Source organism: Cetorhinus maximus, chromosome 27, assembly GCF_964194155.1.
Source record: "Cetorhinus maximus chromosome 27, sCetMax3.hap1.1, whole genome shotgun sequence".
In the NCBI taxonomy this organism is placed as follows: domain Eukaryota; kingdom Metazoa; phylum Chordata; class Chondrichthyes; order Lamniformes; family Cetorhinidae; genus Cetorhinus; species Cetorhinus maximus.
The window spans coordinates 3,530,902-3,553,864 of record NC_135905.1 but is presented as its reverse complement, the minus strand read 5'-3'; the positions used below and the strand labels follow the sequence as shown (position 1 = coordinate 3,553,864).

The window sequence follows — 22,963 nt, the reverse complement described above, 5'->3', positions numbered from 1 at the left end:
CATGGTCACCTGACGGGGCAGTTACTTCCCCTTCTCATTCTGAAGGGATTTGTGAAACGCTGTTGTGTTCATTTGTGAACGGCAGTTTTATTTCAGTGAAATATATATCTTTTCAATTTCCTGTTTCCAAAAGACTTCTGGTTTGTTTTGAACTGCACCAGGGCTTATGTGGGTGCTCAAGAGCAAGATCAATGACCCTTACCCAGAGGGTACAGCACTGCGATAAAGTCGGCCAGTCTATTTTAGCAGTAACTATTTTTAACTTGCTGTTTTTTTTTATTGTATCACACTGCATGAGCAGTTAGCATTTTTAACAACAGAGACGCTGGGCAGAGAGGTCAGGGCAGAAGGAGGCCATTTTTATCTGCACCAGCCCTTTGAACTTGCTTTCCAATTAGTCCCACTCTCCTACTCTTCTCCCTCAGTCCTGCACATCTTTCCTTTTCAAGTATTGATCCACTTCCTTTTTGGAAGTTCCCATTGAATCCGCTTCTACCGCCCTCCCGGGCAGTTTTTTAAAGGATTGTCCATGGTCTGTTGCTTAAGGACAGCATTTGTCGCCCACCCCTAATCGCTCTTGCAAAGCTGCATTCCAGATCATTAAAATATTCCCCTCACGTTCCCGCCGGTTGTGCTGATTATCTTAAATCTTTGGTTACTGACCCTCCTGCCATTCGAAACCTTAATTGCTCAATGAATATGTGGACCAACCCCCTGACTCCGACCGTAGCTCCCAGCGCGGACTGACATCAGGCCACGGCAAAAATACTTTCATTCTGAGCTCTTGGGTCGGTGCATAACATGAAGTGCCGATCCACCTACAGTTCGACCAATCTATGTTCCTCTCAAACCTCCTTCCAAACGTTTTCATCTGACATTGTCGGCCTAACCTTCTATTCAATGTGGACCAAGTTATGCCGTCTACAATTTGCAATATAGTTCAAAAACAAAACAGGGCTACCCAGATAAGCAGGGGAGTGGGACTGATTGGATTGCTCTATAGAGAGTCGGGATGGGTTCAATGGGCCAAATGGCCTCCTTCTGTGCCATAATGACTCTATGGGCTGAAGTATATGAGGTGCCAGATTCCCTGTCTCCGCAGCAAAAAAGGTTGGGGAGTTGGGCTGGTGTCAGCTCATCGAGAAGAACACGCCTGCCTCGCAGCCACATGACTGCCAGTTGGCCATTAATAGGCTGCAGGCAGGAATTGCGCCCCTCAGAGATAGGAAGTCCCGCCTCAGAGAGCTGCAGGCCAATCAGAGGCCGTCGGCTCTCCAGCGCTCTGGAACAGAGACGTGCAGAGTTGGGATTGGGGTTTGGGTAAGTGTTTGGGTGTCCTGTTGGGTGCCAAGTTGACAGGCCCTGGCGGGGAGGGTGAAGAAGTTGGGGGTGCTGAGAAGCCATGGGGTGAGGGCAACCAGGGGGTGATAAAACCTCGTGGGGGGGTGGGGGCGCCGACCCACTGATAGGTCCAGGGGACTCATTAAGGAGGGACTTCCCTGCCTGTCAGCAGCCTTGGCTAGGAAGTTGCTGGACTGGCCACTTGGTGTGAGCCTCTCCTGCTGTCTGTTAAATGCCAATGGCAGTGGGATAAGACCCTTAGGGTATTAACTGCCCGCTTAAGGGCCTCAATTTGCCCACTCACAGGCGTGCCACCCCACTGCTGATATAATTTCTGTGAGGGCAGCAGGCAGGCCACACACTGGTTTTAATGAGCCATCCCGGCCTTCAAAACTGCCAGTGGGGGAGGGTAAAATCCAGCCCTGTGACTCTATACGGACTTGTAGATATAGTTTGTTGATAAATGACCCACATTATGGTACCCATCAGTTTCTCACTTAATCTAATTTTTGACACCTATGTTCAAATAGTTTTACACTTATAGTGGCAGTAAACAGCATTTTATAATTATGTCCGGCCTAATGTTTGACATAACACTTGCATTGTTAAAAATGCGGAACATACTGTGGTTAAATTCTATTTTATTTCAAATGTATCACATGAAAATTGTAGTGCCTCTAATGTAAGGTTCTGGCATAGAAAGGGTCATCCTGAGACTGGGTACAGTACCGCCCACGCAGTGATGTAATGGAACACATTACCCGAGTCTAGAGGGCAGTATTATACTGGACAGAGATGTATGTGGAGACAAGCATGGGGACAGCTTTTAGCTTAGACCTTATACTGTATATATGTATTTAGTTACAAGTAGTTACTAAACACTGGTGGGGTGATAAGTGAGGACAAGAAATCACCCCACCAGCCTCTGCATTCAAAGGATCATCCTCCGCCATTTCCGCCAACTCCAGCATGATGCCACCACCAAACACATCTTCCCTTCACCCCCACCGGCGGCATTCCACAGGGATTGTTCCCTCCGGGACACCCTGGTCCACTCCTCCATCACCCCCTACACCTCAACCCCCTCCAACGGCACCTTCCCATGCAACCACAGAAGATGCAACACCTGTCCCTTTACTTCCCCTCTCCTCACTGTCCAAGGGCCTAAACACTTATTTCAAGTGAAGCAGCATTTCACCTGTACTTCCCTCAACTTAGTCTACTGCATTCGTTGCTGCCAATGCATTGGAGAGACCAAACGCAGACTGGGTGACCGCTTTGCAGAACACCTTCGGTCTGTCCGCAAGCATGACCCAGACCTCCCTGTCACTTGCCATTTCAACATTCCACTCTGCTCTCATGCCCACATGTCCGTCCTTGGCCTGCTGCATTGTTCCAGTGAAGCTCAACGCAAACTGTAGGAACAGCACCTCATCTTTCGACTAGGCACTTTACAGCCTTCCGGACTGAATATTGTGTTCAACAATTTTAGATCATGAACTCTCTCCTCCATCCCCACCCCCTTTCTGATTTTTCCCCCTCCTTTTTGTTTTTTCCAATAATTTTTATAGATTTTTCTTTTCCCACATATTTCCATTATTTTTAAATGTATTTCCATCCATTGTTTTATCTCAACCTTTTAGCCTTTTTCGATCCCTTCCCCCCACCCCACCCCCACCCCACCCCCACTAGGGCTATCTGTACCTTGCTCGTCCTGCTTTCTACCCTTAATTAGCACATTCCTTTAGATAATATCACCACCTTCAACACCTCTTTGTGCTTTTGTCTGTGACATCTTTTGGTTATCTCCACCTATCACTGGCCCTCAATCCAGATCTACCTGTCCCACCCCCCCTTAAACCAGCTTATATTTCACCCCTTTTCTATTTTCCCTTAGTTCTGTTGAAGAGTCATTCGGACTCGAAATGTTAACTGTGTTCCTCTCCGCAGATGCTGCCAGACCTGCTGAGTTTTTCCAGATATTTTTGTTTTTATTTTCTCTTCATGAGGCCTTCTGAATCGCACACACCTTCCAACAGCGCCTAACACCAAATCTTCGTGTAAATCTTTTTAAGAAGGACTTTATCGATTTATCAAGACTAACTCAGTTACGGGTCATTCACCTTCAAAAACTGTCAAGCCTCAACTTCAGATAGTGGACACAGGAAGTATGAAAATGAACTAAAAATGTACACGGCCACCCAAAACAGGCCTAATGCTAAAAATAACGATTGCATAGGCTCCAGAAATATTTACTGCAGAACATTTCTAATAGCTTAGTTAGGAGACAAGTTCACAGCGAAATCAAATTTAATATATTTGCACAAAATGAAACAGGTCCTTACTGATTCACTGGAAATTTGTTGCCATTTCATTTGACTAAAATGGTGACCACCGCACATTTGCTTGATTGGTGGACCAATTATGTATCACTTGTACGATGAAAAGGCAAAAAACACCAAAGATGCTGTGTGCCTGGGGACCGTGTTGCATTTGGCAGTGGTGACCACATGGCCAATAGCCTGCTGGCACTGAGAGTGGAGGCCAGGCAATCCCTCCATCACTACAATGGCCTTTCAAGCTGCTTATGGCAGAGTATCACTAGGAAGAGGTGAACATTGAGAAGAATATTGATGTTTATATTTCTATTTGCTTCAGTGTTCTGCAATAAAGAGGAGAGGAGAGCAGAGAACCTTTACATTAAAGCATTGAAAGCTCCCCCAGGTGGACCTTCTGGCCCAGGTATTTAACCAATAATTCCTCCAACCTCACCTGGCTGGATAAGTTTTTTTTTTCTCTATTTAATTGAGAAGCTTCGATGAAGAGCAAAGGCTGCACCAGAGTAGAAGGAAAGGTGAAGTGAAGATACCTACCATGGGTTTAAAACTATTAGATCATACGAGGTAGGCAAGTGAGGAGGAGGTGAGGGGTGGGCTTCCACAGTTTGAGACCCTGACCAACAATGGGAGACTGTGAGGAGGCCTGAGGGGCATGTTAGTTGATGTTCAGTTGCCAACGCTCCAGGATTGACCCATCCATGCCCTCCTTCAGGAATTACATCAACTTATCTCCAAGAACTGCTTCAAGCAAACAAAGAGAAAAATCATAGGGACACAAAAAAAGTTGCGTGTGATCTTTCTCCTTTTCTTTGAACATTTATTAATCATAAAAACATTGCAGATGGGATAAAAAGAATGTTTGACCAAACATCATCCAGTTGGTTCATTTTTTTTGCTTTCCGACTGACCCTGGGAAGACAGGGTTCCACGAGGATGGGCGTGCCAATGGCGGGAGTGAGGGGGGAAGAGATGGTTGGAGGTGGGAGGGAGCGTGATGGAACCTCCAGGGACATGTCCGACCCCCGAGTGAGAGCGGATGACAATCCGGGGAGACGGGAGTCCCTATCACAGGCCCAGGAGACTGTAACCTGTACATTTGTGATCATTTTTCATGCAGAGAGATAAATATCAGATCATAAGAAATAGGAGCAGGAGTAGACTACACTGCCCATCAAGCCTGTTCCATCATTCAATACAACTGTGGATGATCTTGGTCTTCAACTCCACTTTCCCGCCCACTCCCATATCCCTTAATTCCCCAAGAGACCAAAAATCTGTCTATTCCAGCCTTAACTGTGTTCAACGATGGAGCATCCACAACCCTCTGGGGTAGAGAATTCCAGAGATTCACAACCCTTTGAGTGAAGAAATTTCTCCACATCTCAGTCCTGAATGACCGACCCCTTTATCCTGAAACTGTGCCCCCGTGTTCTAGATTCCTCAGCCTGGGGGTTGGTCCTTGGCATCGTGGCATGTCCAGGGTGGTGGAGGCTGTTGCTAGGGTCTATCAGCTGTGCAGGGTGTAGAACTGAGTGGGGAGCCTGGGGGCAGTAGCGATCACTCTTTTCTGGATCCCAGAAGATCACCCCAGCTTCCCTGGCCCCAGCCTGAGCATTTTATTTACTTTCCTTAGTGAGCCTCATTGGTTTCTTCTATTTTTATTTTTTATCTACTTATTTTAATTTATTTTTATTCATTTATTCATTTTTTTATCCCCTTTTTGTCCCTTTTCTATCCCTTTTTCCCCAACCACTCCCCCTCCCCCCAAAAGGGCCGTCTGTCACTTGTTCTGTGTTGTTCTTTCACAGAGCGCTCACCCTTGTTCTGCTATTCACACATTCACACATTCTGCTTTCTTACCTTTATGACACTATCAGCACCTCCTTTAGCCCTCACCACCACCATTAACGCCCCTTTGTCTCGTGTCCATGACATCTCTGTCAATCTCTGCTTAGCCCCCACCTATCGCTGACCTCCTATCCAGCTTCACTTGCTCCACCCCCTTACACAGTATAAATTCCATCACATTTCTACTCCCCTTTAGCTCTGAGGAAGGGTCATATGGACTCGAAACGTTAACTCTGTTTCCCTGTCCCACTGATGCTGTCGGAGCTGAGCTGAGTTTTTCCAGCATTTTCCGTTTTTATCTCGTTGGTTCCTCCACAGCTTTGCCTGGTGGGGTGGTTCTGAAGGGGGCCTCACTGAAGAAAGGGTTGAAATGCTCGCTGGGTCCCATGTCCATTATTAATGTGGCTCCCAAAGGAGCCTGGGAGGAACCTCAACCAATGGCAAAGCCAGTGTTGCTAAAATGGGCAAGCAGTGGAGAATAGAGTCACTCCATTTCAACTGCTCGCCCTGCAATCCACACTCCTGTCATGGCAATTGGGGAGAGTAAAATGGATATGCGGATGAGAATTCTAGCCTGAAACACCAATTGCCTGCTGTGCAACTCCAGGGCTCCCCTACAGTTTCAGGTTCACCATACTTAGGGTAGTTTGTTCACAACTCATCCCATTAGAATGGGACTGCCCTGATGTGGCAAAGACTATAGGATAGGCAAAGCAGGTTGTGAACATGGAGGGAGAGAGAGAGAGAGCGGAGCGCAGGCTGGAGGGGAGATCAGATAATGTATGACTGTATGTACTGGTTGACTTTACTTGAGTTTGATGGGGTTTTTTTTTCCCCAGCAATTCCACCACGCTCGAAGCAGGAACTGTCCAGAGTTCCATCCAGTGACTATGACCCATTCGCAGGGATGAAGACCCCTGGTCAGCGGCAGCTCATCACCTTGCAGGAACAAGTGAAGTTAGGAATGATCAATGTGGATGAAGCCCTCCTGCAGTTTAAGGAGTGGCAACTCAACCAGAAACGCAGATCTGAGTCATTCCGCTACCAACAGGTATTTCACACTCCAGTTTAAACTGATTAATTACCAACTCCTCCTCCAATATAATACAAGATGTGGTTTGTTACTGGGGTCAGGGATGGGGGGTTTAAATTCCTCTTTTGCATTCATTCACTGGAGCTACAATGAAGTATCTCCATCAGAGCGGAGGATAGGATTGATTGGAGAACAACCATTTGGCCCATCCATGCCCAGACTGTACAGTCCACTCTACTCTCGGCTTTATCCAGTTTACTTATTCTTCTAAAGATCGGTTGTGTAAGTTTTCTGCTTTAAACATGAGCAGGTTAAAACTCTGTACTTTCTGCATTATTTATCTTTTTACATTTAGTTTCACCAGATCCAGCAGCCCAAAGACAGAAGCAAAATAACGCTGAAAAATTAATCATTTGTTCCATTCCCATAACGGCATTATAAACAAGTGAAGAGGACACTCAGTAGAGTGCCTACCTACACCACACTGTGATAATTATCACAATTACATAACTCTTCCTTGAGGCTTCTCCCTGTCTGGTTGATGATCTGTAACTACAAAGCTGGCAAAAGAAATCTTTTTATTAAGAGTTCCCATCTCATTGACAAGGCTTCAGACCAATGCACATCCACAAACCTGCTCCGAAAACTCTGCTCACATTTTGACAGCTGAAACAAATTCCACCACAGCAGCTGAGACAGTCCACAACATTCTATAACAAGCAACATTCTTAAAAAAAAGTCAGTTTGCCGTACCTCCCATTGTTAACGGATCCTTTAAAAGGTTCCAGGACCTGGATCCACATCTTCACCAAAAACTAATCAGTTCTTCCTTGGACCATACCCAATCTGTTTGCCAAGTTTCATTGAAATCTACGCATTAGTTTTTGGGATATACTGTTTACAGACAAACAGACTAACAGGGGCAAAAACATAAACTCCACCCACCTTAAAATACATCTTTCACACAACACAAAAATAAAATACTGCAGAAGCTGGAAATCTGAAATAAAAACAGAAAACTCTGGAAATGCTCAGCAGGTCGAGCAGCACTTGTGGAGAGAGAAACAGAGTTAATGTTTCAAGTCGATGACCTTTCATCAGAACTGGGAAAAGTTAGAAATATAATACACAGGCAGGTTTTAAGCAGGTGAAAGGACAGAAGGTGGGAAAAAGAACAGAAGGGAAGGACTGTGACAGGGTGGAAGATAGGGGAGACTGAGAGTTAGTGGTGCACGGCCAAAGGGAGTGGTAATGGGACAAGCAAAGAAACAAAAGATGTGTCTAGAGGAGGTGTGAATGGCAGAATGAGGAGAATCTGCCTCCCAACAGCAAATGCAAGAAGAAACAAGAGTAAAACCAAAACCTATAATGGAAAAGGAAACAAAATGGGGCAGAATCTTTGTTCAGTCCAGAAGGCTGTAAAGTGCCTAATCTAAAGATGAGGTGCTTTTCCTCCTGCTTATGTTGAGCTTCATTTGAACAGTGCGGGAGAGCAGGGACAGTAAGGACAGTGTGAAAGCAAGGTGTAGAGTTAAAGTGACAGGAGACTGGAAGCTCAGGGTCAGGTTTGCAGACTGAATGGCAGTTGTCATCTTTCACCTAACTGGGATCTCTAATCAGCCAACTAGGTTGTTCTCAAGAACACGCTGAATATGTAATTTGCCCCTGGCCAGCCTAACCCACCCCTACCCCAACTGCCAGTCCAGGCCTATCTAGGCTGCCTTAGCCTGGCCCAACCCAGTCTAGTTCGGTTCAACCCTGAGCAGAACAGCCTAGCCCAGCAGTGCCAAATGGGCTTTGAAGCCCAGGCAACTAAGTGCTGGTTGCATTTATATTGAACATGCATTGGTTTGTCTTTGAATGAATGGACTTATATTTCTTACAGTGTCTTTCACATCCTCAGTACATCCCAAAGCCCCTCTCAGTAATTCCTCCTGAGGCGTTCTTACTGCTTTGACATGTGCAGACTCAGCAGCCCCTTTGTGTACAGCAAGGTGCCCCATGAAGCAATGAGTCAAATAAGCAGCTAACCTGTTTAATTGGTGTTGATTAAGGGTTAAATATTGGCCAGGATGTTGGGGAGAACTCCCCTATTCTTCTTCAAAATACTCCATCCAGTGAGGGGGAAGGTAGGCCTTAGTTTAATGTTTCACCCAAAAGACAGTGCAGCACTCCCTCTTGTGCTCATACCTCTCGAGTGAGAATTGATCCTCCGATCCTCAGGCAGGAATGCAGCACTGACAAACAGAACCTACGTTTATAGTTTTGGAATTGACTGTACTTACAGCTGTAGCTGCATTGACGAATAAATTCTAAACGAGGATTGATGTTTGTTGATGCCAATTATCTCAGCAGGAGTTCTTCAGGGAAATGTGCTCAGCTAACCACCTTACAGTGCAGAAGGAGGCCAGTCAGCCCATTGAGAATGCGCTGGCTCTCTGAAAGAGCATTCTATATAGTCACACACCCCTGCCTTATCCTCATAACCTTGCACATTCTTTCTTTTCAGATAGCAATCCAATTCCCTTTTGAATACCTCCATCAAACCTGCCTCCACCACTCTCTCAGGAAGTTTGTTCTACACTCCAACCACCCCCTGTGTGACCCCTAATGCTTCATCATTGACTTTTTTTGCTATCATAAAGTCAGGAGTGTGATATTCCAGAAAGCCAGTTGGTGTAGGATATAACTGGAGCCAATCTTTATACACCTTAATAAACATTTATTTACACACTTTACAAATAAGCACCTCTTAAGCCCTACAACCACAGTTTCAGTCTGTATCTATTTATAGGGGCTCTCAAGTGAATCTCCAGTTAATGCCCACCATCCCCATACAAATAAACACAATTAATATACAATTAACAAGGATAGGGCTGTTTGCAGATGGCTACCCAGTGTTCAGTTCTATTCACAATTACTGTGAAGTTGCAGCAACACATGCTACACAACAGCAGGACTAATGGATGTACAGCAGCAACTCTCCAAAATGACTTCCACATCATTTCTCTCCCCTGCAACCTCCTACTACAGAGTGGTGGGGTAGCATTGTGATTATGCCTGAGGATTGTAATTCACAGAGTCCAGCATCTTTACAGTGCAGAAGGAGTCCATTTGGCCCATCGAGTCTGCACTGACTCTCTGAAAGAGCATTCCAACTAATCCCACTCCCCCACCTTTTCCCTGTAACCTAGCACATTCTTTCTTTTCAGGTAGAAATCCAATTCCCTTTTGAATACCTCGATCAAATCTGCGCCCGCTAGTTTCTGATGTGCTCTTGAGTGGGAACTGTTTCTCATTATTTACCCTGTCCATACCCACCCCAGGATCTTGAATACCTCTATCAAGTCTCCTGGCCTCTTCTCCACGGAAAACAGTCCCAATCTCTCCAATCTTTCCTCATAGCTACAGTTCTTCACCCCAGGAATCATTCCTGTGAATTTCCTCTGTACTCTTTCCGATGCCTCCACATCCTTCCCCAAGTAAGGTGCCCAGAACTGGACACAGTACTAACTAGTGTCTTATACAATTTCAACATGACCTCCTTACTCTTGTACTCAATGCCCCTATTAATAAAGCCTAAGATACTATATGCTTTGTTAACTGCTCTCTCAACATGCCCTGCCATCTTCAATGGCCTATGTACATATATACCAAGGTCCGTATGTTCCTGCACCTCCTTTAGACGGTCTCCCTTTATTTTATACTGTCTCTCCATATTCTTCCTGCCAAAATGAATTACTTCACGCTTCTCGGCATTAAACTTCATCTGCCACTTGTCTGCCAAATCCACCAACGTGTCTATGTCCTCTTGAAATTCAAGATTATCCCCAGCACAGCTGACAACGTTTCCAATCTTCATATCAGCACAAAGTTTGAAATCATGCCATGAACACCACAGTCTAGTCACTAATATTATATAATAATATTATATAATTTTTATAACATTATATCTCATACATAACTTTATATTCTGTATATAAAATATATATAATTTAGAGGCATGAGACAAGACGGCTGGGTAATTTTAATTCAATTAATTAAATAAATTCTGGATTAAAAAGCTACTCTCATTCACGGTGGCTGTGAAACCTCCAGATTGACATAAAAGCCATTTTGGTTCACCAATGTCCATTGGGAAAGGAAATCCGCCATCCTTACCTGATTTGGCCTACGTGTAGCTCCAGACCCCCAGCAATGCGGCTGACTCTCCACTTCTCTCTGAAACAAGCCATTCACTTGTATTCAAGATGGTGGCTCACCATTGCCTCAAGGGCAAAAAGGAACAGGTAATAAATGCCAGCCTTGACACCAACACCCACATCCCAAGACTGAATAAAAGACAAAGGGCAAAAACAGAAATGTTATGGGAGGAGTAACAGTCTTATCTGACCATTAAATCATATTATTGATAATAATATTCCCACCATATGGAATTCAAAAGCATAGGACCTGTAAACTCTTGCATTTGCTCAGTGCTCGTTCTCTGGAGGGTGACACAGAGTGACAGAGCGGACAGACCATGAGACATCTAACTGTATCTTTCTGTGTCAGGAAAACCTGAAGAAGCTGCGGGACAGTATCACGCGGAGACAGAACATCAAAGGAAAGTCCAGCAAACATCCAGGTGAGCTCCAGCCACACCTGTCAAACAACCCGAGAAGCTAAAGCCATTTGAAATAGGCATTTCTCTCTCCTGCCTACCAAGTGGCACAAAGGGTAAATGCACAGCATGGGTGTTAAACCAGGCCAGGAGTCTCAGTTCCATCCATCAGCAGCATTGATTTCATCTGGGGGCACTAAGTCAGGTTGAATTTCCTAGACAGAGTGGGGGAATCAATCAGAAGTCTGGTATTGTGACCAGTTTTGAACTCTTAAGTTGAAGAAATAGCCAAGGCCATGGAGGAGGTGCAGGAAAGATTGACAGTGACAATTCCAGGGGTGACAGGCTTTAGAAACGAGGACAATTCTCATAAGAACAAAAAAGTTCTGATAGAGGTTTTCAAAATTATGAATAAAATAAGCCAGGAAACCAATTGCCCTCGGCCAGCAAGCTGGTAATAAAGAGGCATAAATTGAAGAACATTACCAAAAAATGAAGAGAGAAGTTGGGGAAAACAAAAATCTATGCAGACAATTGTTCAGCTGTTAATTATGGGGTTTTGATGGCATAGCGGTAATGTCACTGCACTCATCATCCAGAGAGCCAGGCCAGTGCCCTCAGGGATTGCGTTCAAATCCCCACTGCAGCAGGCCGAATGTTATAATAAAACCTGGAATTGAAAGCTAGCCTCAGTAATGATGAGCACGACAACTATCATCGATCCCTTTAGGGAAGGAAATCTGCCGTCCTTACCTGGTCTGGCTTACATGTGACTCCAGACCCACAGCAATGTGGTTGACTCTGAAGTGGCCTGGCAAGCCACTCACTCATTGGGCATGGGCAACACATGCTGGGCTTGCAAGTGATGCCCACGTGAGAGAATAGGAAGAAAAAAAACTGTCTAATCGGAAAGAGTGGTGGAATCAGAATTAACAATATCCTTTAAAGAGGCAGTGGACAGATACTATCAAGAAATAGAAGTTTGTATGTGGGTGGTGCTTTCAGAGACCTGGCACATGTGCGATGGGCTGAATGGTGTCAAATTCTACGATGGTAGCTTTATTTATTCTACCTGCTGCCAGTGTCATTGGAGATTGACTAATGTTTATTTTTAATAACTTGAGAGAAGTACTTTTAAGAACTGGTTATGTGGCAGCTTATCACATTTCTCAGAAACATCTCCAGGTGCTTCACACATAAAAGGTGGAAGTTTACGGCCTTTCCCGCTGGCGGGATTTTCCAGTCCTGCCAAAGTCAATGGACATTTTGAACGACTCGCCACATTTTACAGCCCCACCCCCACCATGATGGGTCTGTAAAGTTCCGCCCAACGAATTACATCAGGAACTTTAAGAGAAATCATTTTGTGCAGAGCAAGATTGAACGGACGGTAATAAGATCAATGGCTAGTTAAGCTGCTGTTGCTTTTTAACATGTTTCTGGTGATATTGGTGGGAGAAAGAATCTTGGCCTAAGACATTGGCAAAAGTTTATGCGCTCTCCACCAGAGCCAGAATATGGAGCCTGGGCTTAACATCTCAATGTAGCACCCCTTCAATAAAACTAGCCTAGTTTATGTGCTTAATCCTGGCGTGAACCTTGAATCCACAATCTGCCGACTCTGGGACCAACACTGATCCAAAACGGCCAGTTTTATTTTTAACGTGCAATCATTTACTGGCTGATCACCTGTGGCATTGCTCAGGGTAAGAGAGGTAGTGAATCCTCCTGTTTGACGTGGATGATTCAGGTCTGCAGCACAGCATGGAAGGACCAAAGGGCTAGGTGAAAGTTAGTAAAGTGGGCGATCATGTAGAAAAGGGTGAGGAGGAATCCTTAGAGCAGAGCGGAGGACAAGAGAGAAGAATGAAAGACCTATGAGGGAGTAAATGTATACACCTGTAGTGAGGCGAGCAGAAAGTATGTGTGGTGTGTTGTTCACAAGACATTTAATTAAAGAGGGAAATATCCTGTGGTGCTGTCCACAGTGTGGGGAGGGGGAGGGGCAGATATCGTCGCTGTTAAAGTTTACAGGGTTTGCAAACAACATGCAGAAAGAAGGCGAAGCGATTTTTCACTGATTCCTAAAAAATTGACAATTTTTACTTCCTCACTGCAGCTAGGCAAATAAATAATATTGTTCCCACTCACAGCAGTGGATGTGTCAGCTGACGAATAAGCCACTTCCACTTTTCATTGCCAAAGTTTGACCTTCAGCACGGGCATCATGAACTGTGTATCAAGAATCATCTGATAGGGCGGAACTTTATGGTCCTCCTGCGATGGGAGTGGGGCTGTAAAATACATCGAGCCGTTCAAAAGTCCACTGACTTTGGCAGGACTGTAAAATTCTGCCAGCATAAAATTCTGCCACATAATCTTTTTTTCTACACAGGCACATCCACCTCTACCTCACTATTGGACACGGGACCCAGCTGCACATATTCAGCCTAAAACAGGGTTTAATTGAGACCGTGCCTTCACTACCATCTGCAATACCAATTGTCCAGCTTATTCAAATATCTTCTTGGGAAACAAAGCAGGTCTATTAGAAACTCTGCCATTCTCTGGGCTGTTCTATAATGGCTCAGAATTTGGTAAAAGGTAACAGAGTGTGAGCAGTGCACATCGTTCTAAATGTGCAAGTGAGTCAGCAACTTGTAGCGAGGAAGCGATAACTTGTAAATTGCGAATAGCCATAAGTTTCTAGCTGATTTTCCCCACTTTTCCATTCGTTTTTTGAAGGGGGCCACCTAGCCCCTGCCACCCCCCCCTTCCCCATCCCCATGCTTTTCATAAAATTGCTGCGTTTGTGCATTAATTGAACAATAGACACGCCACAAGAAAGTTAAGTTTAGTAATTAACAGCTTAGGTACCCTTTTAATGGTATGATCATTGTTATTGGCTGTCAATCAACCTCTTTGGCCCAGAAAGTAACAATTTTAAATGCAGCGATTCATTCCTTCAGGTTGTGAATTGTTGTTGAATATTTGAAAATTAGCAAATATAAATCTTTAATTTTTCCCTACTTTTCCTTTCTTTTTAATCCTCTCTCTTAATCCACTATTTCATTGCCTCTTTTCATTTCTGTACCTGATTTGACATTGAATTCACCTCCTTAATGTACCTTCCTCAGTCCTTCTGCCGTTTATTTCTCAATTCTTTAATCCCATTAGTAGATTATTTGTCCCACTGTTCACCAATGACCCAGATGTCCTGTTGTACTCTCCGGACAGTTATCAGGTCACACTACTAGGTCACACCACATTGCAGTCAAAAAAGTTGGAAATCTAAACATGCATGGACAACTCTAAATAATGACAAACGCCATGAGATACCCCACAAAATCTAAAGCACAAGAAGCAGGTTACAGATCATCAGAACATAAGAGCTTAATAAGTAGGAGCAGGAGTAAGCTATTTGTCCCTCAAGCCTGCTCCAGCATTCAGTATAGTCATTGGCTGACCATCTATCTCAGCTTCACTTTCCTGCATTATCCCCACATCCTTTAAATCCCTTAGTGTCCAAAACGCTATCAATCTCAGCCTTGAATATATTCAATATCTCTTTGGGACAGAGGTTTCCAAAGATCCATGACTCTTTGAGTAAAATAATTTCTCATCTCGGTCCTAAATGGCTGACCTCTTATTCTGAGACTGTGACCAATGTTCTAGACTCTCCAGTCAGGGGAAACATCCTCCCAGCATCAACCTTAACAAGTCCTTTAAGAATTTTATATGTCCCAATGAGAACACCTCTCATTCTTCTAAATCCCAGGGATTACTGGCCTAGTGTATGAAATCTTTCCTCATAAGACAGATTCCTCACCCCTAGAATCAGCTTAATGGAACTTTGTTGTACTGGCCCCATGCCCCCACCCCACACCCAGGGCAATGTGCTTCCTCAGGTGAGGAGTGCAGAGTACTCTGAATGTGGTCTCACCAAAGCCCTGTATAATTTCACTAGGACTTCTTCACTCTTATACTTCAACCCCTTTGTAATGAAGGCCAACATACAATTTGCCTTCCTAATTACTTGCTGTATCTGCATGTTAACTTAACTGCATGTCCTCGTCCACTCACCCAACGTATCTATGTATCTTTGTGTCCTCCTCACTACTTCTTTCCCACCTAACTTTGCATCATTAGCAAACTTGGATACATTACTGTCAGTCCCCTCATCTAAGTCATTAACATCGATTGTAAGTAACTGGGGTCCAAGTACTGATCCTCACAGTACCCTGCTAGTTACAGCCTGCCAACCTAAAAATGACCCATTTATTCCTACTCTTTGGGCAGAATTTTACAGCCCCGTTTTGGCGGGGACGAGGCCTTAAAATGCGGTGGGCCATTATAATTCCCATTGACAACAGCGGGAACGTAAAATCCCGCTGTCGTAAAATTCTGCCCTTTGTGTTCTGTCCATGAACCAATCCTCAATCCATGCTAATATATTACCCCCTAACCTCTCATTTTGTGTAATAATCAGTTGTGTGGCACCTTATCTTAGCTTTTTGAGAATCCAAATACACAACATCTACTGGTTCCCCATTATCAACCCACTAGTTACAGCTCAAGACTCAACTGAACCCTCTCAGTTTTAATTGGGAGGCTTTTCAAAACATAACTCCAAGCATTAATATTTTGCCTTTCAGTTCCTTTTGTTAAAGACAGGAGGGAGGTAAATTTAAACAACACAAATTTCTCCTCTCACCACCCATCCATAAACAGAAATGTATTTTGATTTCTTTTCCTCTTTATAAGCAGTGGTGTATTTCCCCAACCCCTTGGTCTTTGTGGAATCCAATTTTCTATTAATAACCCCACAGCAAACTCGAGATAGGATGAACTCAAAGGGTTAGTTTATTTGCAAACACTCAAAAGGCGGGAGGAGGGTCGCTATGTCACCTCCACACTCAGATAGTACAGAAAGGGATAGAGAAAAGAAGGTTTTACAGTACAGAGGCCACACAGAAATGAATATTGGTTCACAAGAGTTCTACAGTCCACAATCAAAATGCAATGAGGTATTCCTCCACAGAGCTCAGTGGGCTGAAAACCCGCTGGCGTTGATGAGATCGGCATCTAGAGATGAATCAATCTTGTAGGCAATAGGACAGAACTTCAAACAGAAGCAGTGTGGATGGGGCCAGGTGTTCAACCTGGGCAGAGCTCCTTTCTGTATAGCTGCTAGTCAGATGTTAAAGAGCAGACTGGGTTATTCAGCTCAGCAAGGCAATATTAATTTGTTCAGCAAGCCAGAGGCCTATGTCACATGACCCCCACCTCTCCACCAGGTCTTCAGCAAAGGATGTGCATCTATTGTCTGGAATTAGGCTGGGTCTCAAAGACTGCTAAACATCACAGCCATTATGAGTTGAAAGGAATGCTTGAGGGGCTTTTTGTCTTAGCAGACCCTCTGTCTCCTGCTGGCAAGCCTGGATTATCATATGCAAATGGCCTTTGTATAATTCTCTTTGAAGTTGGGCTGTGCAGTCCCCAGATGATTGTTAGTGGCTCCTCAGAGGTAACGAGGTATGAGTTTTCCCAAAATTGCAAAGGGGCTTCTTTGTCCCGGGGTCATAGATTCAGCTGTTATAAGGATCTTGTTCAGGTTCAGTTTTAAAATTTAGAACTAGAAATGAGTATATATATATATTTTATAAAAATATGCACTGTGAGGTCTTAGTCCCTCACACTTCCATGCTTTACTCATGATTAGAGATAATGGAGCAGGGTCTCTGGTCCACGCTCCTGGATTCAGCCCCTCACTACAAGGTCCTTCAGGGTAGTGTCTGAGGCTCAGCCTTTTTCAGCTGCTTCATCAATGACCTTCCCTCCAACATAAGGTCAGAAGTGGGGATCTTCACTTATGATTGCACAATGTTCAATAGCCATTCACAATGCCTCAGATACTAAGGCAGCTTGTGCCCACATTCAATATCCAGGCTTGGGCTACTAAGTAGCAAATAACATTCATGCCACACAAGTGCCAGGCAATGACCATCTCCAACAAGAGAGAATCTAACCATCGCCCCTTGATCTTCAATGGCAATACCATTGCTGAATCCTCCACTATCACCATCCTGGGAGTTACCATTGACCAGAAACTGAACTGGGCCATCCATACAAGTACTGTGGCAACGAGAACAGGTCAGAGGCTGTGAATTCTGCAGTGAGTAACTCACCTCCTGTGAGTAACTCCCCAAGCCTGTCCATCATCTACAAGGCACAAGTCTGGAGTGTAATGGAATACTCCCCACTTTCCCAGATGAGTACAAATCCAATGACATTCAAAAAGTTTGACAACATCCAGGACAAAGTAGCCACTTGATTGGCACCACATCCACAAACATTCACTCCCTCCACCACCGACGCACAGTAGCAGCAGTGTGTGCCATCTACAAGATGCACTGCAGGAACTCACCAAGGCTCCTTCGACAGCACCTTCCAAACCCACGACCACTACCACCTAGAAGGACAAGGGCAGCAGATACATGGGAACACCACCACTTGTAAGTTCCCCTCCAAGTCACTCACCATCCTGACTTGGAAATATATCGGCCGTTCATTCACTGTCGCTGGGTCAAAATCCTGGAACTCCCTCCCTAACAGCACTGTGGGTGTACCTACACCACAGGGACTGCAGCGGTTGAAGAAGGCAGCTCACCACCACCTTCTCAAGGGCAACTAGGGAGGGGCAATAAATGCTGGCCCAGCCAGCGAAGCCCATATCCCAAGATCAATTTTTTTTAAAAAGAGGCAAATCGGGTTTACATTTCCATAAAGGAATCTTTCTGGTTTTCCATCCATTTAAAGACACCAGGCAGACAGACTTCTTATTTCCTTAAGTTTGAATGATTAATGGCAGCACACACCCTATTTGTAATCGCTTTCTGGACAGGCGTTTATAGTCTGCCAGTGGAAGGCTAATATCTACTTCAATTTTGTTAATATCTGTTTGAGTTTATTTTTAAAGAAAGCATTTTTATTCAGGAGCATTGGCATGGGGGGTCAGCAGCATAGAATGAGTGTTTTAAAATGCCGCTGTTGTCATTATTCACCAGAATTGGAAATCACCCTTCCTGCTCGATCAAATGACATTTCAGACAGTGCGCAATATGGAGTTTATCAAGATAATCCCAGATTCATCCAGCCTTGCCCATCCCGGGAAGGAATACAACGGGGCATGTGGAAAACAGGAAGCACATCTAGCACAGCAAGTATGTCCGCAGAGCCATGCGTCAGATTCTAATGACAGTCTAACTCCCTTGAGCCATCCTTCCTGAGATTGCAACTAAATCCGTCACACTATCACTGAGTGGCACAGCGCAGAAGGCTGCCATTCGGCCCATCACGCCTTGTGCCCGCCCTTCTCTTTTCATACACCCTCTTTGATGCTCTTATCCTTGCTCTTAAACCCTTCCTTATTTTCCATCGAATTGTTAAAACACGCACGGAAGCTATTCAGCTATTAACCTCACTCCCCTGCTCTTTTCCCCCCCCGGCCCTGCTATTTTCTTGCCTTTTCAATTGCATCCCCAACTCTCCTTATTACAGAGAGAGGGAGAAACTTGCAGATGGAAGCGTTGGTTTATCTGCTTGCACCTTAAAAAAAAAACTGGAGATCAAAACAATGGAAGAAAGGGACAGCGGGTTAGACTGAAGGGTGTGAGACGTGACAAAGGGTGTGAGCGTCACAAAAGATCTCAAAAGGGAGCAACCCAACCCAACCGACAACAACAACTTGCATTCATATAGCACCTTTCACATAGTAAAACGCCCTAAACCAAGGCTAAGATTTGTTGGAAAAGTCCAGTTCTGGCATAATTTAACATGGGAACTGCTAGGCTAGGTAAGAGCAAGTTTACCTTCCTGCTCATTTCGCGGGGCACTTAACTCTAGAGAGAAACGTTGATTTCAATTTTTACCTTTCCCTCTAATCTTAGCCAAAAATAAAAATCTGTCACAATTCTGTCTTCTTTCCATGGGATCATTTTATTCAGCATCTTAATGTGTAAACAGCAATCTTACATAGAGGGGTGAAGACAGTTAAATTCTGCAGAACATGCAGAAATTTATCTCCTCTCTCCATTTAATTCATACTTGCAATGACTGTCAGTTAACACAACTCAGCGTTCAACCCATGAGCTGCTTTGACAGAGCTGGGGTTTGAGGTATTATTAGTTTCCTTTATCTAAAGCTGCTTTCGTAAATTGTCTCCGTTTCTAAATCAGTCTGTCTCCTGTTCTCTCTACTCAGGCAGCCTCAGCAGTCGGTCAAGTATTCGGAGCGTCTTGAGTTTAAGCAGTGGAGCAGAGGGGGATAATGAGGTAATCCACAAGTGATGTTACAGGAATTGAAGAAGCTAATCCGGGTGATGGAGCGGAAATGTCCATCTCAGTGTTAAGTGCAATGCCAAGGTCTCAACCAGTCTGGTTCAGCTACAGACAGTTGCCAGGGAAGGAGATAGAGTTAGTTACTAGGGACAGACTGCTTGATGGGGACTGAAGGAAATGGTCTCAATTATCCCAACATTTAGTCGAAGAAAATCTTTACCCGTCCAGTACTAGATGCCAGACAAGCATTGTGACAATACAGTGATAGTGAAGGGGATCAAGCAAGATGGCAATGGCTATCATCAATATACATGTGCAACCTGACATTGTATTTTCAGAGTGATATTGACAAAGGTCAGTATACTGCTGAGGAATAGGAGGGGTCCAAGGATAGATTCTTGTGGGGGGGCACCAGAGGCGGTGGTGCAAGAGCAGGAAGAGAAGCCATTGTAGGAGGTTCTTTGGCTACAACTGAATAGAAAAGAATTGAAGCAGGTGCATGCAGCCACGCCCAGCTGGATGATGAAGGAGAGGCAGTGGACGAGGATGGTGTGGTGACAAAGTGTGCAGACAGGACGAGAAAGATGAGGGGGATAGTTTACTTTTGTCACAGGCACGTAGGATGTCGTTTCTGATTTTGAAGGTCAGAGTTACTCCGAGTTACTCAGAGTTAGACAGAGTTTTGAAGGCCAAAGAGGGCCTAAAGGTTTGGACAGGGGTTTGGAGGGGCAGACTGTCCGAGAGGGAAGAAATGAAAGAAGGCATGATGACGTGAGAGAGGGGTGTAGAGGAATAAAGAGAAAGTAAAAGGAGAAGTGGAGGAGAAAGGCGAAGCTCCAGTGATAGATTCGAGTCTGCAGCAACAGCCAAAACCCACAAGTGAACGGACAGAGGGAACTCGAGCTATTCAGGTGTGGTTCCAGGCAGAGTTAAAGCTGCAGGGCGATGGTGGTGTCGTGATAACGTCCCTGCCCCGAGTGTGCTAATGGCCCAGATTAATACTCAGGGGGAACGGGTTCAAATCCCATTATAGCAGCTGGTGGAATTTAAATTCAATTTATAACATCTGGAATACAAAGCTCGCCTCAGTAATTGTGACCATCAAACTCTTACCGATTGTTGAAATAAAAATCCATCTGGGATAACTAATGTTTAAGGAAGGAAACCTGCCACCTGTACCTGGTGTGGACTACGTCACTCTTTACGTTAACTACAATTCTCTGTCCACGGATGCTGCCAGACTGTTTTATTTCAGACCTGCAGCATCCAGAGCATTTTGCCTTTATTTTGGAAATGGGGTAGTTGAGTTGAGTTGAGGATGGACTATTTCAGGAAGAGGTGATGACAGTGGTTCTGAAAGGGCAGGGCCTGTACCTGAGGAAAGGGAATTGTTTACTGACATGGAAGCCAGGAAAAACCAGTTTATGAGGAATAATGTGTGCAGGCACATAAGAGCATGAGAAATAGGAGCGAGAGGAGGCCATTCAGCCCTTTGACCCTGCTTGTCCATTCAACACAATCATGGCTGATCTACCTCAATTCTATTCACCCGTCAGCTGCCCAGGGAGGGGAGTGGGCGGGGTGCAGGGGGGAAGGGGCGCTGACAGAGGCTGAGTTTTGGGGTATATATCTCACTTCCACACTCTCAGTAGTCACTGGAAGTGTCAATCATGAATTTGCGTTCTCCCAACACGTCCATTTAGTTGAAGGGGTGGAATTGAAGTAGGATGAAGAGGGGTGAGAGGAGGCTGAGTATAAAACCCCAGCACAGGCCTGTTAGGCCACCAGCCTGTCTCTGTGTACGCTGCGTCAATCACTCAGGGAGGGGGGCGGAATTTTGCTGGAGCGCAGGGACAGAGAAGCAGGATTTCCGCTGGCTTCTCCCAGTCTCCCAGCTGGTGCCATGTGCCTGGGATCTCCGCCAGCGTTATGCTGGGGCATCGGGAGAATCCTGCAGAATTCCTAACTCAGTTAGTGTGAAAATGTGCGCAATATATTATCAATAACACACGGTGTTTTCCCCATTCCCTCTGCACATAGTGACTTTGGTTTTTCTCTTTTTTCTGTTTTGACCTTATCAAGGACAATGAGCCAGCAGACTGCAGACCTGTGAGCCGGCCAATCAGTCGACACCGACCACCCAGTTTACCGCCTCCTCGAATTCCACCTCGCATGCCGCCCAGGTATCTACGCGTCACCTTTAACCACACTGTGAAAAGCAGGTGCTTGTGTGCCCTGAACTCCCAACCATTCTTCCCAATCCTCCTGAAGACCGGGGGTCCCCAGGTCCGCTGCACGATCTAACAATCATTGCTCGACTGCGGTTGTGCTTGTGACTGACGGCGCTCGCTCTCTCCTTGCCGCGCTGGGTCACAGCTCACCGGCTGCGGCTGCTGTTGGCTACATCGAGGATTGGCTCATCCACCCAGAGAAATGGTGGCTCTCCTGAGGGGGGCTGAGTGGCTTAATAACCGGAATATACAGGGGCCCATGGAGGCACGCCAGGAATTTGAAGCTGGTTGGGGGGAGGTGGTTGAGAGCCAATTTAGGTCAGCAACCACAGGGACGATGGGTGAACGGGACTTGATGCCAGGCAGTGCGTGGGGCACCGGAGGTACAGGTAATGGAACTTTGCTTAAACGCTGTCACGTCCCTGTCAGCACTAACGCGGCAAATCTGCTATTTATTTTTCAGGACCCCAACCCAACCCTCGGCAAAGGTCACTTCTGCTCCTCCTGTGCCACCTAGAGGTCGATAGTCACAGTTCAGGCACCAGGGATCAGCCCTCACTTCAATAATAAAAAGCATTTAACAGAACTACCACTTGGAAACAAGAGAATCCAGTTCCAAGTGCAGCTTTTGTGCTAACTGTCTGCTGCAGTTTCCTTTCTGATGGCACGGTCGTGTGTGGTTTTGCTGGGAGTTAACTCACCAATCTATTTATTTTGAAGGTTGTGCTGTAAATGGTGAGAACTGTCCAAGTGTCCGTTCCTCAATGGTAGCTAAACGTCCTGAGTATAAATGTGGTGGAATTCACCCAAAACACAAAAGAGATGACCATTTACATAAATCATTCTGTGTGGTTCTTAAACAAGCTGTTTAAAAGAATACACTTCACATTGTTTAAGGTTTGTGATGAATGTTTAGTCAATTTAAATGATAGGTGATGTTTATCTGAATAATTTTGCAAATGCAATTGTGCAAGTTTCCTACCCGCCTCTGTTTTAAGTGCAAAGTTAATCAGTCCTCAATCCCACAAGTTCAACAGGGAGAAGCAGGAAAACTGTGGGATAGCGTCTCGGTGGAACCACAGCCAGTGATTCTCAGCCTGCCTGAGGATACCTGGGCCTGAATGTTCCGGTGGGCATGCAAGGGCCAGGCCCGACCCACAATGACATTATATCCTCATAAAGATGTCAATCAATCAAAGCAGACACTTCCATTTTAGCTGTGTGAACAG

The 22,963-nt window shown here is 45.1% G+C and overlaps 1 protein-coding gene across 2 annotated transcripts in view; it reads left to right on the top strand.

Moving 5' to 3' along the window:
• pik3ap1 (phosphoinositide-3-kinase adaptor protein 1) overlaps nt 1–22,697 on the top strand; it is a 121,543-nt gene extending 98,846 nt beyond the window's left edge. Inside the window, exons 11-17 of one of the 2 annotated variants that reach the window (XM_078530543.1) lie at nt 4,000–4,083; nt 6,368–6,579; nt 11,116–11,188; nt 18,232–18,387; nt 19,427–19,497; nt 21,586–21,686; nt 22,198–22,697. In XM_078530543.1, coding sequence (XP_078386669.1) covers nt 4,000–4,083; nt 6,368–6,579; nt 11,116–11,188; nt 18,232–18,387; nt 19,427–19,497; nt 21,586–21,686; nt 22,198–22,261 — 761 coding nt within the window. In that variant the 3' untranslated portion in view covers nt 22,262–22,697. The remainder of the gene's footprint in view (nt 1–3,999; nt 4,084–6,367; nt 6,580–11,115; nt 11,189–18,231; nt 18,388–19,426; nt 19,498–21,585; nt 21,687–22,197) is intronic. The other variant, XM_078530545.1, reaches the window with a different exon arrangement.
• The last annotated feature ends 266 nt before the right edge of the window (nt 22,698–22,963 follow it).